Source organism: Scyliorhinus torazame, chromosome 2 (genome assembly GCF_047496885.1).
Source record: "Scyliorhinus torazame isolate Kashiwa2021f chromosome 2, sScyTor2.1, whole genome shotgun sequence".
Classification (NCBI taxonomy): Eukaryota; Metazoa; Chordata; class Chondrichthyes; order Carcharhiniformes; family Scyliorhinidae; genus Scyliorhinus; species Scyliorhinus torazame.
Window position 1 is genome coordinate 2,431,277 of NC_092708.1, and position 13,095 is coordinate 2,444,371.

Here is a 13,095-nt window from a genome sequence, read left to right on the forward strand (position 1 = left end):
TGGTGTAGGAGGGAGGGTTTCCGTTATCTGGACCACTGGGAGCTCTTCCGGGGCAGGTGTGACCTATATAAGAAGGACGGGTTGCATCTAAACCGGAGAGGCATAAATATCCTGGCCGCGAGGTTTGCTAGTGTCACACGGGAGGGTTTAAACTAGTATGGCAGGGGGGTGGGCACGGGAGCAATAGATCAGAAGGTGAGAGCATTGAGGGAGAACTAGGGAATAGGGACAGTGGGGCTCTGAGGTGGAGCAGACAGGGAGAAGTTGCTGAACACAGCGGGTCTGGTGGCCTGAAGTGCATATGTTTTAATGCAAGAAGTATTACGGGTAAGGCAGATGAACTTAGAGCTTGGATTAGTACTTGGGACTATGATGTTGTTGCCATTACAGAGACCTGGTTGAGGGAAGGGCAGGATTGGCAGCTAAACATTCCAGGATTTAGATGTTTCAGGCGGGATAGAGGGGGATGTAAAAGGGGAGGCGGAGTTGCGCTACTGGTTCGGGAGAATATCACAGCTGTACTGCGGGAGGACACCTCAGAGGGCAGTGAGGCTATATGGGTAGAGATCAGGAATAAGAAGGGTGCAGTCACAATGTTGGGGGTTTACTACAGGCCTCCCAACAGCCAGCGGGAGATAGAGGAGCAGATAGGTAGACAGATTTTGGAAAAGAGTAAACACAACAAGATGGGAGACTTCAACTTCCCCAATATTGACTGGGACTCACTTAGTGCCAGGGGCTTAGATGGGGCGGAGTTTGTAAGGAGCATCCAGGAGGGCTTCTTAAAACAATATGTAGACAGTCCAACTAGGGAAGGGGCGGTACTGGACCTGGTATTGGGGAATGAGCCCGGCCAGGTGGTAGATGTTTCAGTAGGGGAGCATTTCGGTAACAGTGACCACAATTCAGTAAGTTTTAAAGTGCTGGTGGACCAGGATAAGAGTGGTCCTAGGATGAAGGTGCTAAATTGGGGGAAGGCTAATTATAACAATATTAGGCGGGAACTGAAGATCATAGATTGGGGGTGGCTGTTTGAGGGCAAATCAACATCTGACATGTGGGAGGCTTTCAAGTGGCAGTTGAAAGGAATTCAGGACCGGCATGTTCCTGTGAGGAAGAAGGATAAATACGGCAATTTTCGGGAACCTTGGATGACGAGAGATATTGTAGGCCTCGTCAAAAAGAAACAGGAGGCATTTGTCAGGGCTAAAAGGCTGGGAACAGACGAAGCCTGTGTGGAATATAAGGAAAGTAGGAAGGAACTTAAGCAAGGAGTCAGGAGGGCTAGAAGGGGTCACGAAAAGTCATTGGCAAATAGGGTTAAGGAAAATCCCAAGGCTTTTTACACGTACATAAAAAGCAAGAGGGTAGCCAGGGAAAGGGTTGGCCCACTGAAGGATAGGCAAGGTAATCTATGTGTGGAGCCAGAGGAAATGGGCGAGGTACTAAATGAATACTTTGCATCAGTATTCACCAAAGAGAAGAAATTGGTAGATGTTGAGTCTGGAGAAGGGTGTGTAGATAGCCTGGGTCTCATTGAGATCCAAAAAGACGAGGTGTTGGGTGTCTTAAAAAATATTAAGGTAGATAAGTCCCCAGGGCCTGATGGGATCTACCCCAGAATACTGAAGGAGGCTGGAGAGGAAATTGCTGAGGCCTTGACAGAAATCTTGGGATCCTCACTGTCTTCAGGTGATGACCCGGAGGACTGGAGAATAGCCAATGTTGTTCCTCTGTTTAAGAAAAGTAGCAAGGATAATCCAGGGAACTACAGGCCGGTGAGCCTTACTTCAGTGGTAGGGAAATTACTGGAGAGAATTCTTAGAGACAGGATCTACTCCCATTTGGAAGCAAATGGACGTATTAGTGAGAGGCAGCATGGTTTTGTGAAGGGGAGGTTGTGTCTCACTAACTTGATAGAGTTTTTCGAGTAGGTCACTAAGATGACTGATGCAGGTAGGGCAGTTGATGTTGTCTATATGGACTTCAGTAAGGCCTTTGACAAGGTCCCTCATGGTAGACTAGTACAAAAGGTGAAGTCACACGGGATCAGGGGTGAGCTGGCAAGGTGGATACAGAACTGGCTAGGTCATAGAAGGCAGAGAGTAGCAATGGAAGGATGCTTTTCCAATTGGAGGGCTGTGACCAGTGGTGTTCCACAGGGATCAGTGCTGGGACCTTTGCTCTTTGTAGTATATATAAATGATTTGGAGGAAAATGTAACTGGTCTGATTAGTAAGTTTGCAGACGACACAAAGGCTGGTAGAATTGCGGATAGCGATGAGGTCTGTCGGAGGATACAGCAGGATTTAGATTGTCTGGAGACTTGGGCGGAGAGATGGCAGATGGAGTTTAATCCGGACTAATGTGAGGTAATGCATTTTGGAAGGTCTAATGCAGGTAGGGAATATACAGTGAATGGTAGAACCCTCGAGTATTGAAAGTCAAAGAGATCTAGGAGCACAGGTCCACAGGTCATTGAAAGGGGCTACACAGGTGGAGAAGGTAGTCAAGACGGTATACGGCATGCTTGCCTTCATTGGCCGGGACATTGAGTATAAGAATTGGCAAGTCATGTTGCAGCTGTATAGAACCTTAGTTAGACCACACTTGGAGTATAGTGTTCAATTCTGGTCGCCACACGACCAGAAGGATGTGGAGGCTTTAGAGAGGGTGCAGAAGAGATTTACCAGAATGTTGCCTGGTATGGAGGGCATAAGCTATGAGGAGCGATTGAATAAACTCGGTTTGTTCTCACTGGAACGAAGGAGGTTGAGGGGAGACTTGATAGAGGTCTACAAAATTATGAGGGGCATAGACAGAGTGGATAGTCAGAGGCTTTTCCCCAGGGTAGAGGGGTCAATTACTAGGGGACATAGGTTTAAGGTGAGAGGGGCAAGGTTTAGAGTAGATGTACGAGGCAAGTTTTTTACGCAGAGGGTAGTTGGTGCCTGGAACTCGCTACCGGAGGAGGTGGTGGAAGCAGGGACGATAGTGACATTTAAGGGGCATCTTGACAAATACATGAATAGGATGGGAATAGAGGGATACGGACCCAGGAAGTGTAGAAGATTGTAGTTTAGTCGGGCAGCATGGTCGGCACGGGCTTGGAGGGCCGAAGGGCCTGTTCCTGTGCTGTACATTTCTTTGTTCTTTGTACACTGTCCCCATCAAACACTCGCAGGACAGTATTTCCGATCTTTTAGTCTTCCTGCCCAGTCCACTCGGGCCAAATTTGTCCTCTTGGGCTAAGTCCAGAACACGTGTCTGGCACTCCAGCTTGTCGCCCTCAAACTGAATTTGAAATTCGACATGCTATGATCACTCTTCCCCAGAGGATGAGGTCATTAATTAACCCCTCCTCATTACACAATTCCAAATCCAGAATAGCCTGCTCTCTGGTTGGTTCCACAACATATTGTTTCAAGAAACAATCTCCGATACGCTCAGTGAACTCTCCCTCCAGGCTATTCCTACCAATTTGACTAATCCAGTCTATACGCATATTAAAATCACCCATGATTATTGTCATACCTTTCTTCCAAGCGTCTAATATTTCATGGTTTATGCTGTGACCCATGGAACTACTGTTTGGGGACCGATAGATTACTCCCACTTCTTTCCTTTCCTATTTCTTATTTCTCCCCAGTCTGATTCCACGACTTGATCTCCAGGGCACTATCACTTCTCACGACGATGTGGAGACGCCAGCGTGCGGACATCGCGCAACAATCACCAGGCAGGAAGGTTCCCTTCCAGTCGGGGAACACTTCAGCAGTCAAGGGCATTCAGCCTCTGATCTCCGGGTAAGCGTTCTCCAAGGCGGCCTTCAGGACGCGCAACAACGCAGAATCGCCGAGCAGAAACTTATCGCCAAGTTCCGCACACATGCGTGCGGCCTCAACCGGGACCTGGGATTCATGTCGCATTACATTCATCCCCCACCATCTGGCCTGCGAAATCCTACCAACTGTCCTGGCTTGATACAATTCACACCTCTTTAACCTGGGGTTACCCCATCTCTGGATCTGTAAAGATTTAATCACCTGCTAATGCTCGCATTCCAAGCATTGTTTGGCATCTTTGAATCTGTCTATATATATGTTTCTGGAACATACACCTGAGGAAGGAGCAGCTCTCCGAAAGCTAGTGATTCGAAACAAACCTGTTGGACTTTAACCTGTTGTTGTAAGACTTCTTACTACAGCACTGATCCCTTCCTTTACCAGCAGCTGCACCACCTCCTTTTTCTTTCTGTCTATCCTTCCGAAACACTGGGAACCCTTGGATATTCAACTCCCATTTCTGATCTCCTTGTAACCATGTCTTTGGAATCACCATCAAATCATTACTCTGTCTCTCGGTGCGTCGTTAACTCATTAGTTTAGTTCCGAATGCTTCGTGCATTTAGATACAAAGTTTTAAAATCTGTTCCATTATCAAATCTCGCTGCTCTTGTCTGATTTCTTGGTGTAACATAATGTTCACACACTCTGTCCCTTCCTGTTATTTTCTGGTAACAGTCCATGTCATCATTCACCTACACACTTACCCTGTCCTTTAACTTTGATTTTCTAATTTTCCCTCAAACTGAACGCCCCCCCCCCCCCCCCCCCCATTCTGTTTAAAGCCCTAGTTAGCTGATTCACCAGGACTCTGGCCCCAGCGTGATTCGGAACAGCTCCCTCCTTCCCCAGTACTGGTGCCAATGTCCCATGAATTCAAACCCATTCTTACCTCCTTAATATTATTGACCCGGTGCCAATTAGCTCGTAGCTTAGGTAGTAATTCAGAGATTCTTACCTTTTTGGTTCTGCTTTTTCATTTAGCTCCTAGCTGATCATACCCGCTTGGCAGAATCTCTGTTCCTGTTCTACCTGTGTTGTTGGTACCTATGTGGACCATGACAACTGGATATTTACCCTCCCACTCCAGGTTTCGCTGCAGCCCAGATGAAATATCCCAATCCCGAGCACCAGGCAGGCAACATAGCCTTCGGGATTCTCAATCCTGGTCACAGAGAGCAGTGTCTATGCCCCTAACTATACTATCCCCAATTACGACTACATTTCTATTCTCTCCCCCACTTGAACGGCTCCCTGTGCCATGGTGCTGTGGTCAGTTTGCTCATCCTCCCTCCAGTCCCCGTTCCTGTCCACACAGGGAGCAAGAATCCCAAAGCTGGTGGACAAGGACTGAGGCTCCTGAAACCCTACCTCCTGGGTCCCTCTACCTGTCTCACTCGCAGCCACACCCTCCTGTCTCTGACCACTGGCCGAATTTAAGTTGGTTATTCTAAGGGGTGTGACTGTCTCCTGGAACACAGTGTCCAGGTACCTCTCCCTCTCCCTGTGTCTGAAGCTCAGAATCCAGCTCATTAACTCTGAGCTGGAGTTCCTCGAGCAACCAACACTCACGACAGACGTGCTCACTGGGAGCCACAATATGGTCATAAAAACGAGGAGCAAGATTCGACCACCTGGCCCCTCGAGCCTGCTCCGTCATTCAATGATATCATGGCTGATCTTTTTGTGGACTCAGCTCCACTTACCCACCCACTCACCATAACCCGTATTCCTTTACTGTTCAAAAATCTATCTATCTTTGCCTTAAGAACATCCAATCGAGGCAGCCTCGACTGCTTCACTGGGCAGGGAATTGCCAAGATTCACAACCCTTTGGGTGAAGAAGTTCCTCCTCAACTCGGTCCACCAGCTCCCACATCACGCAGGAACAACACATCACCTGACCTGCATCTCTATTTTATTTTATTAGATTTAATTTGGGTTTTTTTCATTTCCAATTGGTTTTTAATTTTTTTTAAACTGTAAAATGTTTCTCATTTTTACCTTTCATCTGGAAGCAATTCAACAAAGGCGAGCTCATGGACATTTCAAAGTTATATTCTGTACCACGTCCTTTAAAATCTGAATCTTCTTTATCTCCATTGCATCACCACACCTTCTACCCAGCAAACCTTTGATCAGACTCCCCTATCCTAAAGCCTTTCCCCCCCCCCCCCCCACCACCCCGCCACAACCAGAGTCAGCCTCTCCAGGGCCCCAGTCCAATGATCCCTTCCTGATACCGTGTGAGTGTCAATCGGCCATACCTTACTAATCACATCCCGCAGTGCGTAAAACTTCTCTGTCGGATCTCCTGCTTCAGACAGGGGCGCATTGTAATCGTAACTGGTGGTGATTGGCCGGAACTTGTTGTTGTAGTCAGCACCTGCGAAGGAGGAATTAGTCAGGATCTCGACAGTATCTCCCCATCCCCCACCCCCAGCTCGTACATGTACAGATACACACCCACACACACTCTCGCACATACCGACACACACACTCTCTCTCTCACACGCACAGCATTTCTCTCTCTCACACACATAGACAATAGAACATAGAACATTACAGCGCAGTACAGGCCCTTCGGCCCTCGATGTTGCGCCGACCTGTGAAACCACTCTAAAGCCCATCTACACTATTCCCTTATCGTCCATATGTCTATCCAATGACCATTTGAATACCGTTAGTGTTGGCGAGTCCTCTACTGTTGCAGGCAGGGAATTCCACACCCCTACTACTCTCTGAGTAAAGAACCTACCTCTGACATCTGTCCTATATCTATCTCCCCTCAATTTAAAGCTATTTCCCTCGTGCTAGACATCACCATCCGAGGATAAAGGCTCTCACTGTCCACCCTATCCAATCCTCTGATCATCTTGTATGCCTCAATTAAGTCACCTCTTAACCTTCTTCTCTCTAACGAAAACAGCCTCAAGTCCCTCAGCCTTTCCTCATAAGATCTTCCCTCCATACCAGGCAACATTCTGGTAAATCTCCTCTTCACCCTTTCCAATGCTTCCACATCCTTCCTATAATGCGGCGACCAGAATTGCACGCAATACTCCAAATGCGGCCGCACCAGAGTTTTGTACAGCTGCAACATGACCTCATGGCTCCGAAACTCAATCCCTCTACCAATAAAAGCTAACACACCGTACGCCTTCTTAACAACCCTCTCAACCTGGGAGGCAACTTTCAGGGATCTTTGTCCATGGACACCGAGATCTCTCTGTTCATCCACACTGCCAAGAATCTTACCATTAGCCCAGTACTCTGTCTTCTTGTTATTCCTTCCAAAATGAATCACCTCACACTTTTCTGCATTAAACTCCATTTGCCACCTCTCAGCCCAGTGCTGCAGCTTATCTATGTCCCTCTGTAACTTGTAACATCCTTCCGCACTGTCCACAACTCCACCGACATTAATGTCGTCGGCAAATATGCTCACCCATCCTTCTACGCACTCCTCCAGGTCATTTATAAAAATGACAAACAACAGTGGCCCCTAAACAGATCCTTGTGGTACACCACTAGTAACTGGACTCCAGTCTGAACATTTCCCATCAACCACCACTTTTTGTCTTCTTCCAGCTAGTCAATTTCTGATCCAAACTGCTAAATCTCCCTGAATCCCATGGCTCCGTATTTTCTGTAGGAGCCTACCGTGGGGAACCTTATCAAATGCTTTACTGAAATCCATATACACCACATCAACTGCTTTACCCACATCCACCTGTTTGGTCACCTTCCCAAAGAACTCAATAAGGTTTGTGAGGCACGACCTACCCTTCACAAAACCGTGTTGACTATGTCTAATCAAATTATTCCTTTCCAGATGATTATACATCCTATCTCTTTAACACACAGCATTACTCTCTCTCTCTCTCACACACACACACACACACACACACAGCAATACTCTCTCTCTCACACATACCGACACACTCTCTCTCTCTCACACACACACCAATACTCTCTCACACACACACACACACACACACCGACACACACACTCTCTCTCTCTCACACACACACACCAATACTCTCACACACACACACACACTCTCTCACTCTCACACACCGACACACTCTCTCTCTCACACACACTGGCACACTCTCTCTCTCACACACACTGGCACACTCTTCTCTGACACACCGACACACACACACACACACAGCAATACTCTCTCTCACACACACCCACTCACACTCTCTCACACACACACACTCTCACACGCTCTCACACACACACCCACTCACACTCTCTCTCTCACACACACGCACTCACACTCTCTCTCACACACACGCACTCACACTCTCTCTCACACACACACCCACACACTCTCTCTCATACACACACCCACTCTCTCTCTCTCACACACCCACTCTCTCTCTCTCACACACACACACTCTCTCTCACACACACCCACTCACACTCTCTCTCACACACACCCACTCACACTCTCTCTCACACACACCCACTCACACTCTCTCTCACACACACACCCACACACTCTCTCTCACACACACATTCTCTCTCTCACACACACACTCTCTCTCACACACACTGGCACACTCTCTCTCTCACACACACTGGCACACTCTCTCTCTCACACACACTGGCACACTCACTCACACGCACTGGCACACTCTTCTCTGACACACCGACACACACACACTCACACACAGCAATACTCTCTCTCTCACACACACCCACTCACACACTCTCTCACACACACACCCACTCACACTCTCTCTCACACACACCCACTCACACTCTCTCTCTCACACACATGCACTCACACTCTCTCTCACACACACACCCACTCACACTCTCTCTCACACACACGCACTCACACTCTCTCTCACACACACATTCTCTCTCACACACCCACACACTCTCTCTCTCACACACACCCACACTCTCTCTCACACACACACACTCTCTCTCACACCCACACTCTCTCTCACTCACACACACACACACACACCCACTCACACTCTCTCTCACACACACCCACTCACACTCTCTCTCTCACACACATGCACTCACACTCTCTCTCACACACACACCCACTCACACTCTCTCTCACACACACGCACTCACACTCTCTCTCACACACACATTCTCTCTCACACACCCACACACTCTCTCTCTCACACACACCCACACTCTCTCTCACACACACACACTCTCTCTCACACCCACACTCTCTCTCACTCACACACACACACACTCTCACTCTCACACACCGACACACTCTCTCTCTCACACACACTGGCACACTCTTCTCTGACACACACACACACACACACAGCAATACTCTCTCTCTCTCACACACACACACTCACACTCTCACACACACACACGCTCTCACACACACCCACTCACACTCTCTCTCTCACACACACCCACTCACACTCTCTCTCACACACACACCCACACTCTCTCAGACACACCCACACTCTCTCTCTCTCTCACACACACCCACACTCTCTCACACACACCCACACTCTCTCTCTCTCTCACACACACAGCCACACACGCTCTCTCTCACACACACACCCACAAACTCTCTCTCTCACACACACACCCACACCCACACACGCTCTCTCTCACACACACCCACTCACACTCTCTCTCACACACACACACCCACACTCTCTCTCACACACCCACACTCTCTCTCTCTCACACACCCACTCACACTCTCTCAGTCACACACCCACACTCTCTCTCTCACACACACCCACTCACACTCTCTCAGACACACACCCACTCACACTCTCTCTCACACACACCCACTCTCACTCTCTCAGTCACACACCCACACTCTCTCTCACACACACCCACTCACACTCTCTCAGTCACACACCCACACTCTCTCTCTCTCACACACACCCACTCACACTCTCTCAGTCACACACCCACACTCTCTCTCTCACACATACCCACCCACACACTCTCTCTCTCACACACACACCCACACTCTCTCTCTCTCACACACACCCACTCACACTCTCTCAGTCACACACCCACACTCTCTCTCTCACACATACCCACCCACACACTCTCTCTCTCACACACACACCCACACTCTCTCTCTCACACACCCACTCACACACACACACCCACTCACACTCTCTCTCTCACACACACGCACTCACACACTCACACTCTCTCTCACACACACGCACTCACACACACCCCCACACTCTCTCTCATACACACACCCACTCACACTCTCTCTCTCACACACACGCACTCACACTCTCTCTCACACACACACCCACTCACACTCTCTCTCTCACACACACGCACTCACACTCTCTCTCACACACACACCCACACACTCTCTCTCACACACACATTCTCTCTCACACACCCACACACTCTCTCTCTCACACACACCCACACTCTCTCTCACACACACACACTCTCTCTCACACCCACTCTCTCTCTCACACACCCACACACACTCTCTCTCACACACACCCACACTCTCTCTCACACACACACACTCTCTCTCACACCCACACTCTCTCTCACTCACACACCCACTCTCTCTCTCACACACACCCACTCACACTCTCTCTCACACACACACCCACACTCTCTCAGACACACCCACACTCTCTCTCTCTCTCTCTCACACACACCCACACTCTCTCACACACACCCACTCTCTCTCTCTCTCACACACACAGCCACACCCACACACGCTCTCTCTCACACACACCCACTCACACTCTCTCTCACACACACACACCCACACTCTCTCTCACACACACACACGCGCTCTCTCTCTCACACACCCACACTCTCTCTCTCTCTCACACACCCACTCACACTCTCTCAGTCACACACCCACACTCTCTCACACACACCCACCCACACTCTCTCTCTCTCACACACACCCACTCACACTCTCTCAGTCACACACCCACACTCTCTCTCTCACACATACCCACCCACACACTCTCTCTCTCACACACACACACCCACACTCTCTCTCTCTCACACACCCACTCACACTCTCTCAGACACACACCCACACACTCTCTCTCTCTCTCACACACACACGCCACACTCTCTCTCACACACACACCACACTCTCTCTCACACACCCACACACTCTCTCTCTCACACACACATAGAACATAGAACAATACAGCGCAGTACAGGCCCTTCGGCCCACGATGTTGCACCGAAACAAAAGCCATCTAACCTACACTATGCCCTTATCATCCATATGTTTATCCAATAAACTTTTAAATGCCCTCAATGTTGGCGAGTTCACTACTGTAGCAGGTAGGGCATTCCACGGCCTCACTACTCTTTGCGGAAAGAACCTACCTCTGACCTCTGTCCAATATCTATTACCCCTCAGTTTAAAGTTATGTCCCCTCGTGCCAGCCATATCCATCCGCGGGAGAAGGCTCTCACTGTCCACCCTATCCAACCCCCTGATCATTTTGTATGCCTCTATTAAGTCTCCTCTTAACCTTCTTCTCTCCAACGAAAACAACCTCAAGTCCATCAGCCTTTCCTCATAAGATTTTCCCTCCATACCAGGCAACATCCTGGTAAATCTCCTCTGCACCCGCTCCAAAGCCTCCACGTCCTTCCTATAATGCGGTGACCAGAACTGTACGCAATACTCCAAATGCGGCCGTACCAGAGTTCTGTACAGCTGCAACATGACCTCCCGAATCCGGAACTCAATCCCTCTACCAATAAAGGCCAACACTCCATAGGCCTTCTTCACAACCCTATCAACCTGGGTGGCAACTTTCAGGGATCTATGTACATGGACACCGAGATCCCTCTGCTCATCCACACTTTCAAGAACTTTACCATTAGCCAAATATTCCGCATTCCTGTTATTCCTTCCAAAGTGAATCACCTCACACTTCTCTACATTAAACTCCATTTGCCACCTCTCAGCCCAGCTCTGCAGCTTATCTATATCCCTCTGTAACCTGCTACATCCTTCCACACTATCGACAACACCACCGACTTTAGTATCGTCTGCAAATTTACTCACCCACCCTTCTGCGCCTTCCTCTAGGTCATTGATAAAAATGACAAACAGCAACGGCCCCAGAACAGATCCTTGTGGTACTCCACTTGTGACTGTACTCCATTCTGAACATTTCCCATCAACCACCACCCTCTGTCTTCTTTCAGCTAGCCAATTTCTGATCCACATCTCTAAATCACCCTCAATCCCCAGCCTCCGTATTTTTTGCAAGAGCCTACCGTGGGGAACCTTATCAAACGCTTTGCTGAAATCCATATACACCACATCAACTGCTCTACCCTCGTCTACCTGTTCAGTCACCTTCTCAAAGAACTCAATAAGGTTTGTGAGGCATGACCTACCCTTCACAAAGCCATGCTGACTATCCCTGATCATATTATTCCTATCTAGATGATTATAAATCTTGTCTCTTATAATCCCCTCCAAGACTTTACCCACTACAGACGTGAGGCTCACCGGTCTATAGTTGCCGGGGTTGTCTCTGCTCCCCTTTTTGAACAAAGGGACCACATTTGCTGTCCTCCAGTCCTCTGGCACTATTCCTGTAGCCAATGATGACATAAAAATCAAAGCCAAAGGTCCAGCAATCTCTTCCCTGGCCTCCCATAGAATCCTAGGATAAATCCCATCAGGTCCCGGGGACTTATCTATTTTCAGCCTGTCCAGAATTGCCAACACCTCTTCCCTACGTACCTCAATGCCATCTATTCTATTAGCCTGGGGCTCAGCATTCTCCTCCACAACATTATCTTTTTCCTGAGTGAATACTGACGAAAAATATTCATTTAGTATCTCGCCTATCTCTTCAGACTCCACACACAATTTCCCATCCCTGTCCTTGACTGGTCCTACTCTTTCCCTAGTCATTCGCTTATTCCTGACATACCTATAGAAAGCTTTTGGGTTTTCTTTGATCCTTCCCGCCAAATACTTCTCATGTCCCCTCCTTGCTCGTCTTAGCTCTCTCTTTAGATCCTTCCTCGCTACCTTGTAACTATCCATCGCCCCAACCGAAACTTCACACCTCATCTTCACATAGGCCTCCTTCTTCCTCTTAACAAGAGATTCCACTTCCTTGGTAAACCACGGTTCCCTCGCTCGACGCCTTCCTCCCTGTCTGACCGGTACATACTTATCAAGAACACGCAGTAGCTGATCCTTGAACAAGCCCCACTTATCCAGTGTGCCCAACACTTGCAGCCTAC

The 13,095-nt window shown here is 48.7% G+C and overlaps 1 protein-coding gene across 1 annotated transcript in view; it reads right to left on the bottom strand.

Annotated features, from left to right (window-relative positions):
- The window catches only part of LOC140385683 (beta-galactosidase-like), a 42,511-nt gene that overhangs the window by 12,680 nt on the left and 16,736 nt on the right, over positions 1-13,095 (bottom strand). Inside the window, exon 2 of the mRNA XM_072468088.1 lies at positions 6,113-6,231. Coding sequence (XP_072324189.1) covers positions 6,113-6,231 — 119 coding nt within the window. The remainder of the gene's footprint in view (positions 1-6,112; positions 6,232-13,095) is intronic.